The sequence below is a fragment of the Nansenia antarctica genome, assembly GCF_963989245.1.
Source record: "Nansenia antarctica genome assembly, chromosome: 14".
In the NCBI taxonomy this organism is placed as follows: domain Eukaryota; kingdom Metazoa; phylum Chordata; class Actinopteri; order Argentiniformes; family Microstomatidae; genus Nansenia; species Nansenia antarctica.
The window spans coordinates 26,171,424-26,182,780 of record NC_137684.1 but is presented as its reverse complement, the minus strand read 5'-3'; the positions used below and the strand labels follow the sequence as shown (position 1 = coordinate 26,182,780).

General features: G+C 43.3%; 1 protein-coding gene across 2 annotated transcripts in view; it reads right to left on the bottom strand.

The window, feature by feature from the left end:
- Positions 1–10,757, bottom strand: part of hmg20a (high mobility group 20A) — a gene marked incomplete at its 3' end in the record, with an annotated part of 15,793 nt that extends 5,036 nt beyond the window's left edge. For both annotated transcript variants that reach the window (XM_080545437.1, XM_080545436.1), the window contains exons 1-5: positions 10,633–10,757; positions 7,122–7,209; positions 3,996–4,205; positions 1,488–1,620; positions 337–374 (exon numbers count right to left, since the gene is read on the bottom strand). In XM_080545437.1, the coding sequence (XP_080401563.1) occupies positions 337–374; positions 1,488–1,620; positions 3,996–4,205; positions 7,122–7,187 (447 nt within the window). In that variant the 5' untranslated portion in view covers positions 7,188–7,209; positions 10,633–10,757. The remainder of the gene's footprint in view (positions 1–336; positions 375–1,487; positions 1,621–3,995; positions 4,206–7,121; positions 7,210–10,632) is intronic.
- Between the last annotated feature and the right edge of the window lie 600 nt (positions 10,758–11,357).

Here is an 11,357-nt window from a genome sequence, read left to right as displayed (position 1 = left end):
TGTGTGTGTGTGTGTGAGGGAACGTGCCCGCAGTTGAAAGCCTTAGCTGGAATGTCCACACCTAACCAGAGCTACAGATTTCAATCTAAGAGTACAGATTTCAATCTGACTCTGTCAAGATCACCTAGTTTTATGGTCGTTTAAGCAGAAGCTTTTCAGTCCAAAGCCACCGACAATGAACTAACATATTCAGTGGTATCACGGTCTAAGGCAGGAACTGAACTAACTGTGTGTGTGTTGCCAACATCCATGCTCCTCCTCCAAAATGGAACCATCTGGACTTTGTTTCGAGCACATTTATCTTATTTGTGGGGTTTTGGCAGTGACTTAACTCACCTCGTGAAGAGACTCATTGGCTACCTGGTGTCCACCATCTGGGAAGAAAAGAAAAGGAAGGAATAAAAAGAGGGGAGGAGGAGGTGATTCATGTTTCCTCAGCAGCACAGCACAGCAACTATATAACGCTCAATTGTAACCACATGGCACAGGGCAAGGCAACAGTGGGCCGACGTTGTGGCTAAATACTTCTAAATCACCTCCTCTCCTAATGCCTGCTTCCTCTAACATGACTGATCTGTATCAATGGACCTATCGCTAAGCCACGCCCCGAAATAGAAATTGTCCAATCATATCACAGCAAAAGTCATTATAGGCAAAAAACTCGGGACAAACAACTCGCTAATATCTGATGGGTGAAAAGCTTCTAGACTAAATATTCTTGTCATCTTTAAAAAAAACATCTGTTACTTGTTGTGGTAAATCAGGAATCAGAAATTTGCCAACTCCCGCCATTGTAAGTCGTTGAATGTCATTCAGTCACGGTCGGTCAGTCAGTCACTGTCAGTGAAGCGTTGTTTGTTTGTCCGAGTTTTCAAAGGGGGCGTGGCTTAGCGATAGGTCCATTGATAAGGTCAATGCAAATTGGCACAACATTCACAAAGCTATTTAGAAAAGGAATGGTAGTGATTTGTGATCTATTTTTTGGCTGATGATCTATTGGTTTGATATGATATATAATATGTGATCTGGGGCCAACCACTTCCTCTGGATGAAATTGCAAAATGTACCCATAATTTGTCTCATGCTAGTATTACTGTTAAAGGGCACCAGAATACAGGAATTTACATCTACTCTGTTAAAATGTTTCAGAGGGAGAACCTACCCACATTTGAAATGCTTCCTACGGCCATGTCCTAAATACTCATTTATTAGTCACTAACTTAAGTTAATCCCTAACTGTCAAATAATTCTGGAACACTCACCACCTAGAGTGCCAAGTGTTTTATTATATGTGGTATTTACCAACGATATATATTTAGCAACAATACTGTGAGTAAAGTCACCCATGCCACTCTAGAATGTTAGCAATTCGGGCGACTTTATTCACCCGTGGCACTCGATGAGTTAAGCATGAACCCCTTGTGTCATGGAGGCTGGATGGCTGCTGTCAGATAGTGAATCAGACAGGAGACACAGTGAGTGTTTACCTCCCCGGTGCCTCTTGCCCTTCTGTTTCTCCTGCACCTTCCTGGTGAAGTGTTTGTAGGCCTCCGTCTTCTGGTATTTCTCCAGATCCCGCATATAGCGCTCCTTGTCTCTCTCTGCTTCGTCCAAGTAACGCTGCACACAGAGGAGAAGGAGGGAGGGATGGAGGGAGGGAGAGAGGGATGGAGAGAGGGAGGGAGGGAGAGAGAGAGAGAGGGAGGGAGGGAGGGAAAGAAGGAGGGAGAGAGGGAGGGAGGGAGGGGAGAGTAATAAACAAAAGGTCATACCTTGGGTGTGATTACCATGACTCTAATGTCTAATTAGCTGTTCTGTTAATGATAATTGCTCTTAGAAAATGGATGTTTAACAATCGGATGAGCGTAAATGAATGAAATGTAATGGGAGTTCTGTGAGGGATATAAATATATTAGATTAGATTAGATTCAACTTTATTGCCATTGCAGAGTACAAACTACCAGACAACGAATATGCATTATGTAGAGAGGGGGGGAGGACCGTAGCGGGTGGAGAAATGGAGATAGGGAGAGAGGGCTCATCCAGGGAGGTAGGGAGAGAGGGAGAGATGGAGAGAGGGCTCATCCAGAGGAATTACGTCTTTAAATTATGACCTAATTAAGTCTCCTACAGCGAGAAGTGATGATGACACGATCAGCTAGCTGTCTAAGCTGGGGAAAGGCCCCAGTTCATGAAAAGACGGTGACAGACTACACAGTCACTTTTGTAATGGATTTTTCACATGTACAGTATGTGTGTTGAAGAGTCTGGAGGTTCTGTCCATGAACACAAGGGTCCTTGTGTTCGTGGCCAGTGATGGAATGCAGACTCGTTATCAATGTTGTGACTATGTTGACCCAGTGTACAGTGTGAAATGAAGACCTTGTCCAACATTGTTCCAATGTTCCAACGTTTATGGAATGCGGACTCCTATCGCTGTTGTGACTATGTTGACAGTGTGACCCAGTGTACAGCGTGAAATGAAGACCTTGTGTTCATAAACATTTACGGAATGCGGACTCCTATCGTTATTGTGTCTATGTTGACACTATATCAGAGATATGTCGTGTGTAAGTGGGCACTTCAGTCTACCTTCAGTGGGCTGGGTCCAGCTCGAGTTGTGAAAGACCATTTTATACCTAGATTTAAGGCAAGTTCCTATCTTGAGTCTAATTATTAATCCACAACACTTTAAGGACCTAAGATAAAACAAAGTGACATACAGTGACAGGGTTTGTGTTTCAGGGTTCTGCCACAGTAACAGAGTCTGTCTGTGTTTCAGGGAACAGCTACAGTGACAGAGTCTGTGTTTCAGGGTAGTGCTACAGTGACAGAGTCTGTGTTCCAGGGTACTCCTACAGAGTCTGTCTGTGTTTCAGGGGTACTGCGACAGTGACAGAGTCTGTGTTTCAGGGTACTGCTGCAGTGACAGAGTCTGTGTTCCAGGGTTCTGCTACAGTCACAGAGTCTGTGTTTCAGGGTTCTGCTACAGTGACAGAGTCTGTGTTTCAGGGTACTGCTACAGTGACAGAGTCTGTGTTTCAGGGTACAGCTACAGTGACAGTCTGTGTTTCAGGGGTACAGCCACAGTCACAGAGTCTGTGTTTCAGGGTTCTGCTACAGTGACAGACTCTGTGTTCCAGGGTACTGCAGCCCTATAGGCCTTTGTTGTAAATTGTTTGAGCCTGTGCCGAGGCCAGAGGAGTTGTTTCCATGGCTTCAGAGAGAATACTTTATATGTTTGGGGCTCGTCTGGATGTGTGTGGTTGCTGACAACAGAATGAGGGTCCACTCACAGGGGAGCTGCCGGGAGCAGTTGGCAGACTGTAATAAAAAGAACAGACTGGAAAAAGCCCTCCACCCTGGTTCTAATTGAAAACCGGAGTCATTAGTGCTTGTATCTCCTATGGCCATAATTGTGTGGCCATAGTCCCTGGTCGACTTGTTAAATTCTGGCAACACGTCCCTAGACAATCCAAGACAATGTCTGAATGTAATTTCAGTCATTTGATTGTCTTCATTATGTCTGGGAAAGTGGAGTGGTTTCAGGAACTTTGTTATGCAATTGAAAATCTGTTCATTTGAACCAATTAAAAAGAGAGGCTTGAATGTGAACACTAGATGGTCTCTTGCCTTCTCTACCACAGCACAGCAAAACAATATATTGTGAAATATGTGTAAAAGAAAATCAGGGGGGATGGTGGATTTTATCATATGGGGACAATTTTAGCATCCCCACAGCATCAGTGACTTGGTAAAAATGTCATTGCATGTGTGCGTGCCTCCTCGCCCACAGTATTTTACTCAATATGCGCAAAACTAAATGTTGAAATAGCAGTAATACCACGTTCATTGATAAAATGACATACGGGATGGAAAGGGGGGATGGCGGTTTTAAAAGGGGGATGATTTTGACAGTTTTTTATTTCAGGGGGGGATGCCACCCCTCCTCATCCCCCCTCAACTCTAGTGCTGGTCGTAGGGGTGCCACTCACCTGTTTGTCCTCCGGGGGCAGCTTGCTCCACTCGTTGCCCAGCATCCTGGTGATCTCTGGGAAGGGCACGTCGGGCCTCTCCGCCCTCAGCTGCTCCCGCCGGTCGTTCATGAAGCGCACGTAGCCGGTCAGCGGGGCCTTGGGGGCGTTGCTGTCCTTCACAGGCTTCTTCCTCTTACGGCCCTTGGTCCAGCTGCTGCGTCTGGGCTTCTGGAAGTAAGTAAGTAAAGTTTATTTCTATTTGGTTGTTAAGTCTGACGTCACTTTGTGACGTTTAGCAATTTCCGGGTCCAAAAAAAGATATCCCGCACCAGAGTAACAGTGTACTAAAGCGGTAGAATGACAGTTCAATCGTTTGTTAGACTCAGATCTATTCATACAACAAGTGACAGAGCACTTTCACATTTTTCCCATATTGTCAGGGTCTTTGAGCCTCGGAAAAGCGCTATACAAATATAATGAATTATTATCATTACTGCGGCATTTCGAAGAGAGCGCCTCAACCAACGTTGGACCCGGAAACACGTCACGATTTAACAACCGAATAGCACCTATCACAGACCAGCGGTCACAAAGTGCTTTACACAAAAACATAATTAAAGAGCAAAAGTAATAGCAGGTTAAAAGAAATAGGTAAACAAGTGAAAATAAAAACAAGAAACAAATAACAAGTGTACAACAAATAATAACAAGACACAAAAAGACAGGCTGTTTTGGGGTTAGTCTTGAGCTGTTTTTTTAAATCCTTCGACCGAGACCGCTGATCTAAGTTCCAAGGGAAGAGCATTCCAAAGTTTGGGAGCCACGGTTTGTAATGCTCGATCACCTTTGGTTTTTAATCTGGCACGGGGGTACAACCAACAAACCCTGGTCAGAGGACCTGAGAGACCTACCGGGGCTGTAAGGACGCTTCTGCGGAGGACAGACATTTCTAAAGAGTTTGCGATAGAGTCGGTAACAGGTGAGAGACAGTTTGCAACATTTACGGGGTAGCTAAAATTAGCAACAGCTGTTCTATCTCACCAGAGACTCAACACTCTGGCCTACTGTATAATTGTATAATGCAGTGTGTTACACCTGGATCAAATCACTTCAATTCTGGCCTAGGGGGGGGGGAATCTTAGGAAGGCACTGGTCATCATTTGACCTTGACTAACCTTGTTGAGAGACCAGCCTTTCCTTGTTCGAAAAGCCTGGTGAAACTCTTTGCAGTGATGAGTGACCCCTCGCCACAAGTCAAACCAATCCAATACCTAACGCCTTCATAGACTAGATTTTATGTAGAGAGCACACAAAATTGACGTTTTTCCTTCAGGTTTTCTTCAATGTTTACAAGACAACGCACATAACACCAAGCAATTAATGGGACATCCAAGTGAAAAACGCATTCTCCCATCGCTCTGTCCAGGTCCAATCCAGACCAGATCGGCCAAATAGAAAATTCTCCAGACTTCCAAAGGAGGACGATTTGGAGATATGGCTATGGGAGGCTAGAACTTGACTCGTCACCCGAATACAAGGTGTGTCTTGCATGAACTCATCCGGAACTGTGCAGATTCAAAACCGTCACACAGACAGGTGAGATGGGGCAAAGGGAGGGGGAGGTGTGTGTGGAGGGGTTCTGTGGGTGGCGTTGATTGGGAGAATAACCAACGGACGCTACTATGGGCTTTGGACGCTACTATGGGCTTTGGACGCTACTCCTGCTAAAGGAAGGATTCACTGTTATGTTAACAGCATTAATATGTTGCGTTATATGCAGCTTTCTTCATCTCGCACTCGGGAGTGCGCAATCATTTCCTCTCTCTCACTCCGATTACCCTGTATAGTACTCCCATAATGCCTTTCTGCTGACTGAACTGACTATCACACAAAGTTGCTTCAACAACGAGAGCCAGAATGTAACACCATTCCAGCTTAAAAGATAGCCTACAACATGTTCCACATTGCAGTCTCTCTCTTATAGTTTATCCATCTGTCATTATTACATGTTGTGGAGTTTTGTTTGTGTGTAGTTCCGAGACATTACTGTGCTCCGCACTCAAGAGATCAGTTAGGTTTGCCATCTAAGCACTCGTGTTTAGTATTTGTTTGACAAGCCTTTGCACGCAATAACTGCCTGAAACCTGCGATTCCCCCATTGACCCCACCAGACACTGGATATATTCTCTGGTGATGCTCTGCTAGCCCAGTACTGCAGCAATCTTCAGTTGTTCATCCAGGAAATTAAATGCATGTTAAATTGTATTTAAATATGAAGATTGACGTAGCCAGTTAATAACGTTCCACTTTTTAGCCCCGAAGAACTCTGTAGTTGCTATGGCAGTATGTTTTGGGTCAATGTATTACTGTATGATGAAGCGCCATCCAATGGATTTGGAGGCATTTGCTGGCACCCGAGCACACGATACATTAAAAAGTAACATCATCAATGAAGACAAGTTAAGCAGCTCTCGTGGCAGCCATACATGCCCAGGGGGAGTGCAGACGTTCACTACATATGTTCGTTAGATAAACAACTGATCATGACACATGGAAACTGTGGTAAAGGATGTTAATGGCTGCTGAGTGTCATAACAACATGGTAAGTGTTGCGAGGTTGTCTTCGTAAATAAGAAACGCTTCTTTAGACTTAAAACTAAAAGGGACAGAGCGTTTGAGGTGACGGCCCCAAGACTCTGGAACACCCTCCCCCCTGACCTGAGAGACTCTGGAACGCCCTCCCCCCTGACCTGAGAGACTCTGGAACGCCCTCCCCCCTGACCTGAGAGACTCTGGAACGCCCTCCCCCCTGACCTGAGAGCCGCTCCCTCAGAACTCATTTTTAAACGCCAATTAAAGACTCACCTGTTTAGGCAGGCCGGTAGTCACCTTTAGCCATCTTATGTTCCTGTTTATGTTCTGTTTATGTTCTGTTTATGTTGTCCCCTTTTTGTTTTTAAATCATTGACGTTTTGATTGACACTTTTCTTATTTTGGATGTAAAGCACCCTGTGCATCCGTGCTGTGAAGGGCGCTATAGAAATAACGTTTTACTTACTCACTTACTTACTTAATTGACTTCCCTGACTAAATAAAGGTGGATTAAAAATGTCATTAAACAGAAACAGTGGTTGGGGGTCTCACCTCATCACCGTTCCTCTGGCTGCTGTTGTCAGTGTTCGCTCCAGGTGAACCCGTCTGCTCCTCCATAGTCCTCGTCTCCACGGTTACCCTATTAGAAACACAGCAGAGCGGTTAGTGTTGGTTCCAGTGTAGGCGGCGTGGACTTACTGTACTTCACACATAAGTCTAGATACTTTACAGCGTGCGAGACACCAGCTGACACCTTCCCGCTTTCGTTCTGGATTCAGGCCTGCAGACCTCACCTCATGCTAGGCTTATAGACAGACCACTGTCTTTTAAATGAGATTAAGAGATGATAGATTTCGTGTGTATTAGGTTAAGTCCTATTTTTCTAACACCAACCAGACTCAAACCCTGTCAAAACGGGGTTTTGAGTTAAGTCAATCCATGACAAATTGAGGCCTTAAGTTGTACACTGTGTCAGGACTCCAAGAATCATTTAGTTGTATGAGTGCAGCAACCATTCTATTCTAAGAGTGGGCTTAAGAGTGCATACACAGGATAAACACAAATACTAGTGGATATTCCAACAGGAAATAGGGGCCTGAGTGTCTCTCCTTAACTTCTTTCTCTACAGAAACACAGCACAACCTTTTCTTCCTTTACTCCAACCCCTTCCTTCTGCTTAAACGGTCCCTTGCCAGATGGCATTTCCTCTGATAGAAAAGTCTTACATACAGCCAACAAAGTTTGAAAACAGGTGGAGAAACAGAACTCTACCCTACGAGTAACTGATCTCCTGATCATATTTGTAACAGTGTCAGATTATTATTTTATTTTTTTAATTATCTGTCATTCAACATCTTCGACACTAACTAATCTTTAAATCTCACTAAAACGCACATGGCGATATTGTTACGCTGTCAATCCATGAGAGTAGGAATATCCTAAAAGAAAAATAATTATTTAGACCCACCCAATGACCTATCACATTCTCACCAAGTTCTTCTGGTGTGTGTTGTGTATTTGACCTAAAGAAATACTAAAAGTTCCATTCCACAAAACTAGGCTATGTGGGCAAGTTACAGAAACAACAGTATGCCGAAAAGGTTGCTTGGAAAGTGATGCACTATCTATCCTGGATGTGACATGATCACTACCAGGTTTTCCCTATACGTCCAGTTTTAGCAGTGCTTAAGGTGGAAGAGTTTCAACTGAGAATGTTGATGTTGGCTGGCCTGAATGTGTCCTCAAGGCCAACAAAAAATAAATACAGGCTACAGTTACCATGGAAACATCACCATGGAGGACAACTGATTTTGTCTCAATCACAGTAGTAGGTGAGAGTCACACTCAGGCTGTAGTTTACCCTCAACTTACCCAACAGCAAGAATACTCACAAATCAAAACAATAAGAGCTGGCATGAAAGGGGCCATATCAATTCCTTCAATTCCTTATGTGGAAAGGGCAGTGCAGTCGAATTTAGTGGAGTGCCTTCAACACAAGGCAAAGGAAACAGCATGAAACAATTACTTGATTACTGGAGTTTAAATAAATAAATAAATACCTCCTTGCATGTTCAGATAGAACACTACCCAGAGAAACGGTCTTACAGCGCCCTCTGCTGGAAAGATGTTGCCACAGCTCATAAGAGTGCATGTAGGCCTATACAAAGTGCAATACAATCTTTCTTGAAGACTATTATATGGGTGAATCTCCATTGTCTAAAAGTAACATCCTCTCCTTCATCTGCAATGGTGACATAACACGCCTAGGGGGAAGTAACATGGTGGATGCATACCACGCTTTTACCTGTCTAGCTCTGTCCTGTGCAGTGCAGGGAGAGAAGATAAATAGTAGAAAGGGATATGCATCAATATTAAAGGGATGGTTCAGCCTGTGTTCATGATTTGATGAAAATTCATCATGTCTGTTGTCTTTCTAGGCTAGTAAAGTAAGTAAGTAAGTAAGTAAGTAAGTAAGTAAGTACAACTTGATATAGCCTATATAGCGCCCGTCCCAGCACGAATGTACAGGGTGCTTTACATCACAAATAAGGGATAAAATGGGCGAAAAGAAAAGCGCAAAAAGAGATAGGCCTAAAAAAACACACACAAAAAACAGAGCAACACCCCAAAGAGGCAACATAAACAGAACATAAACAGGAACAATAGTGCTGCCAGCATCTCCAGTCATCTGTTTTGTGCTTTGCTAACAGCACCGGCGTAGACTAATAGTTAGCTGCACCCTGACCGAGATGGGAAGGTTGAGGGTTTGAAAATAAGCACTAAGGATAGAGATTTGGGGTATAGCCCTACAACTAGCATCTTGTCAGGGGGGTGAGCGTGCTTTCACCTGGTACAGTTCATTCACAGTTCAGTGCAAAGAAGAGGTCATCAATAGAATTGTGAATCAACAACAGGACTAAACACATCCTCTCTACATCCAAACCGTCCAGTGTATACTTGTCCATTCCTGCATGGATTTAAAAAGCATAAGTTAGGAATCAGAGTTAGGGGGGGGGGGGGGGGAATTAGCCTACTAGGTCAGACATAATGGGGGAGAGAGAGAGAGAGAGAGAGAGAGAGAGAGAGAGAGAGAGAGAGAGAGGGGGGGGGGAGAGAGAGGGGGGGAGAGAGAGAGAGAGAGAGGGAGAGAGGGGGGGGGGGGGGGAGAGAGAGAAATAGAGAGAGAGAGAGAGAGAGAGAGAGAGGGGGAGAGAGAGAGAGGGAGAGAGAGAGAGAGAGGGAGACAGAGACAGACACAGAGACAGAGAGAGAGGGAGAGAGACAGAGAGAGAGAGAGAGACACACAGAGACAGAGAGAGAGGGAGACAGAGACAGACACAGAGACAGAGAGAGAGGGAGAGAGACAGAGAGAGAGAGACACAGAGACAGAGACAGAGAGGGAGAGAGAGAGAGAGGGAGACAGAGACAGAGAGAGAGGGAGACAGAGACACAGAGACAGAGAGAGAGACAGAGAGAGAGACAGAGAGAGCTGTGACGTCACGAGTGTTAATCAAACCAGAGGCGATTCAAATAATAAACGTGTTTTTTAATGCCACAAATCAGCATCCCTCTCTAGTTAACTTCATCAGTGATGAAGACAGACCACTTATGAAGCTATTGTATAACTAGTAAACTAGCTAAGCATTTAAACTGACAGCCGCCAAACTAAATCTCAACAACAATGAACGTAATGAACAACAATGAACGTAACATATAATAATAATAATAATAATAATAATAATAATAATAATAATAATAACATAATATAACATATAATAATGAACGTATGAACAACAATGAACGTAACATTGAACGTAAAATAGTTAGGGGGTAGTACAGTACAGATGGGAAAATAAGTGTTTCAATAAATGCAATAATGCAATATTAGTTTAGCTCCCTACTAGCTCTCCAATCTGCTAAACAAATGACCTATCTATCTAGCTAGCATTATAGCTTAGCATAGTTAGCGTATAAAATGGTTTCCGAAAAGGATCATGGGAAGAAAAGGTTGCTTTATCAATAACATGTCCTAATGACGTTCACCATAGATTATTATACTAACCTGGAACGTTTACTTTTTTGTAAAGGTCCGAAATTATTGTAGAGATGGAGAGGAATCAAAAATCAAAACAATGCAGCAGTAATACTGGAAGAAGATCTAGCAGCAATAAACATAAACAAAAAAGCACCACCCGTGTTGAAGGAGCCAGAGAGATTCACTTCCTGGCCACGATGGTCCAGCCCTTCAAAATAAGAGCCCAGTCCTTTTATTAACAATGCATTTGTTTTTTAGAAGTCCTTTTATCTTCTCTTCTTTAATTGTATTATCATACTTGTATTGTGTTGCATTTTATTTAATATCCATTTTATTTAATATCCATTTGACTTAATATCCTCCTGCACTTTACCTGTTCTACACCTGTGAAGCACTTTGCTTCAGCTGCGGCTGTATGTAAATGTACTATGTACATAAAGCTGACTTGACATTTGATTGTGTAATGCATTCGGCAGTATAGCTTTATAACAAGTGCAATTGAAGCTAGTAACGATAGATATTCGCCTCATGCGACTGGGGTATACAATACACATAGTAGTTATGAATATGGCGAACAAATATCATGTATCTGTAATATTATTTTCCCTTCTTGTTTTTAGTATTCTTTTTTTTTTTCTTCCTAGCACCAGGGGAGCCCCCCCTCCCAAATTTCGTTGTATGGTACCTGTACTATATTAATGACAATAAAGACCATTCATTCATTCATTCATTCATCATTCATATTAAGGTTA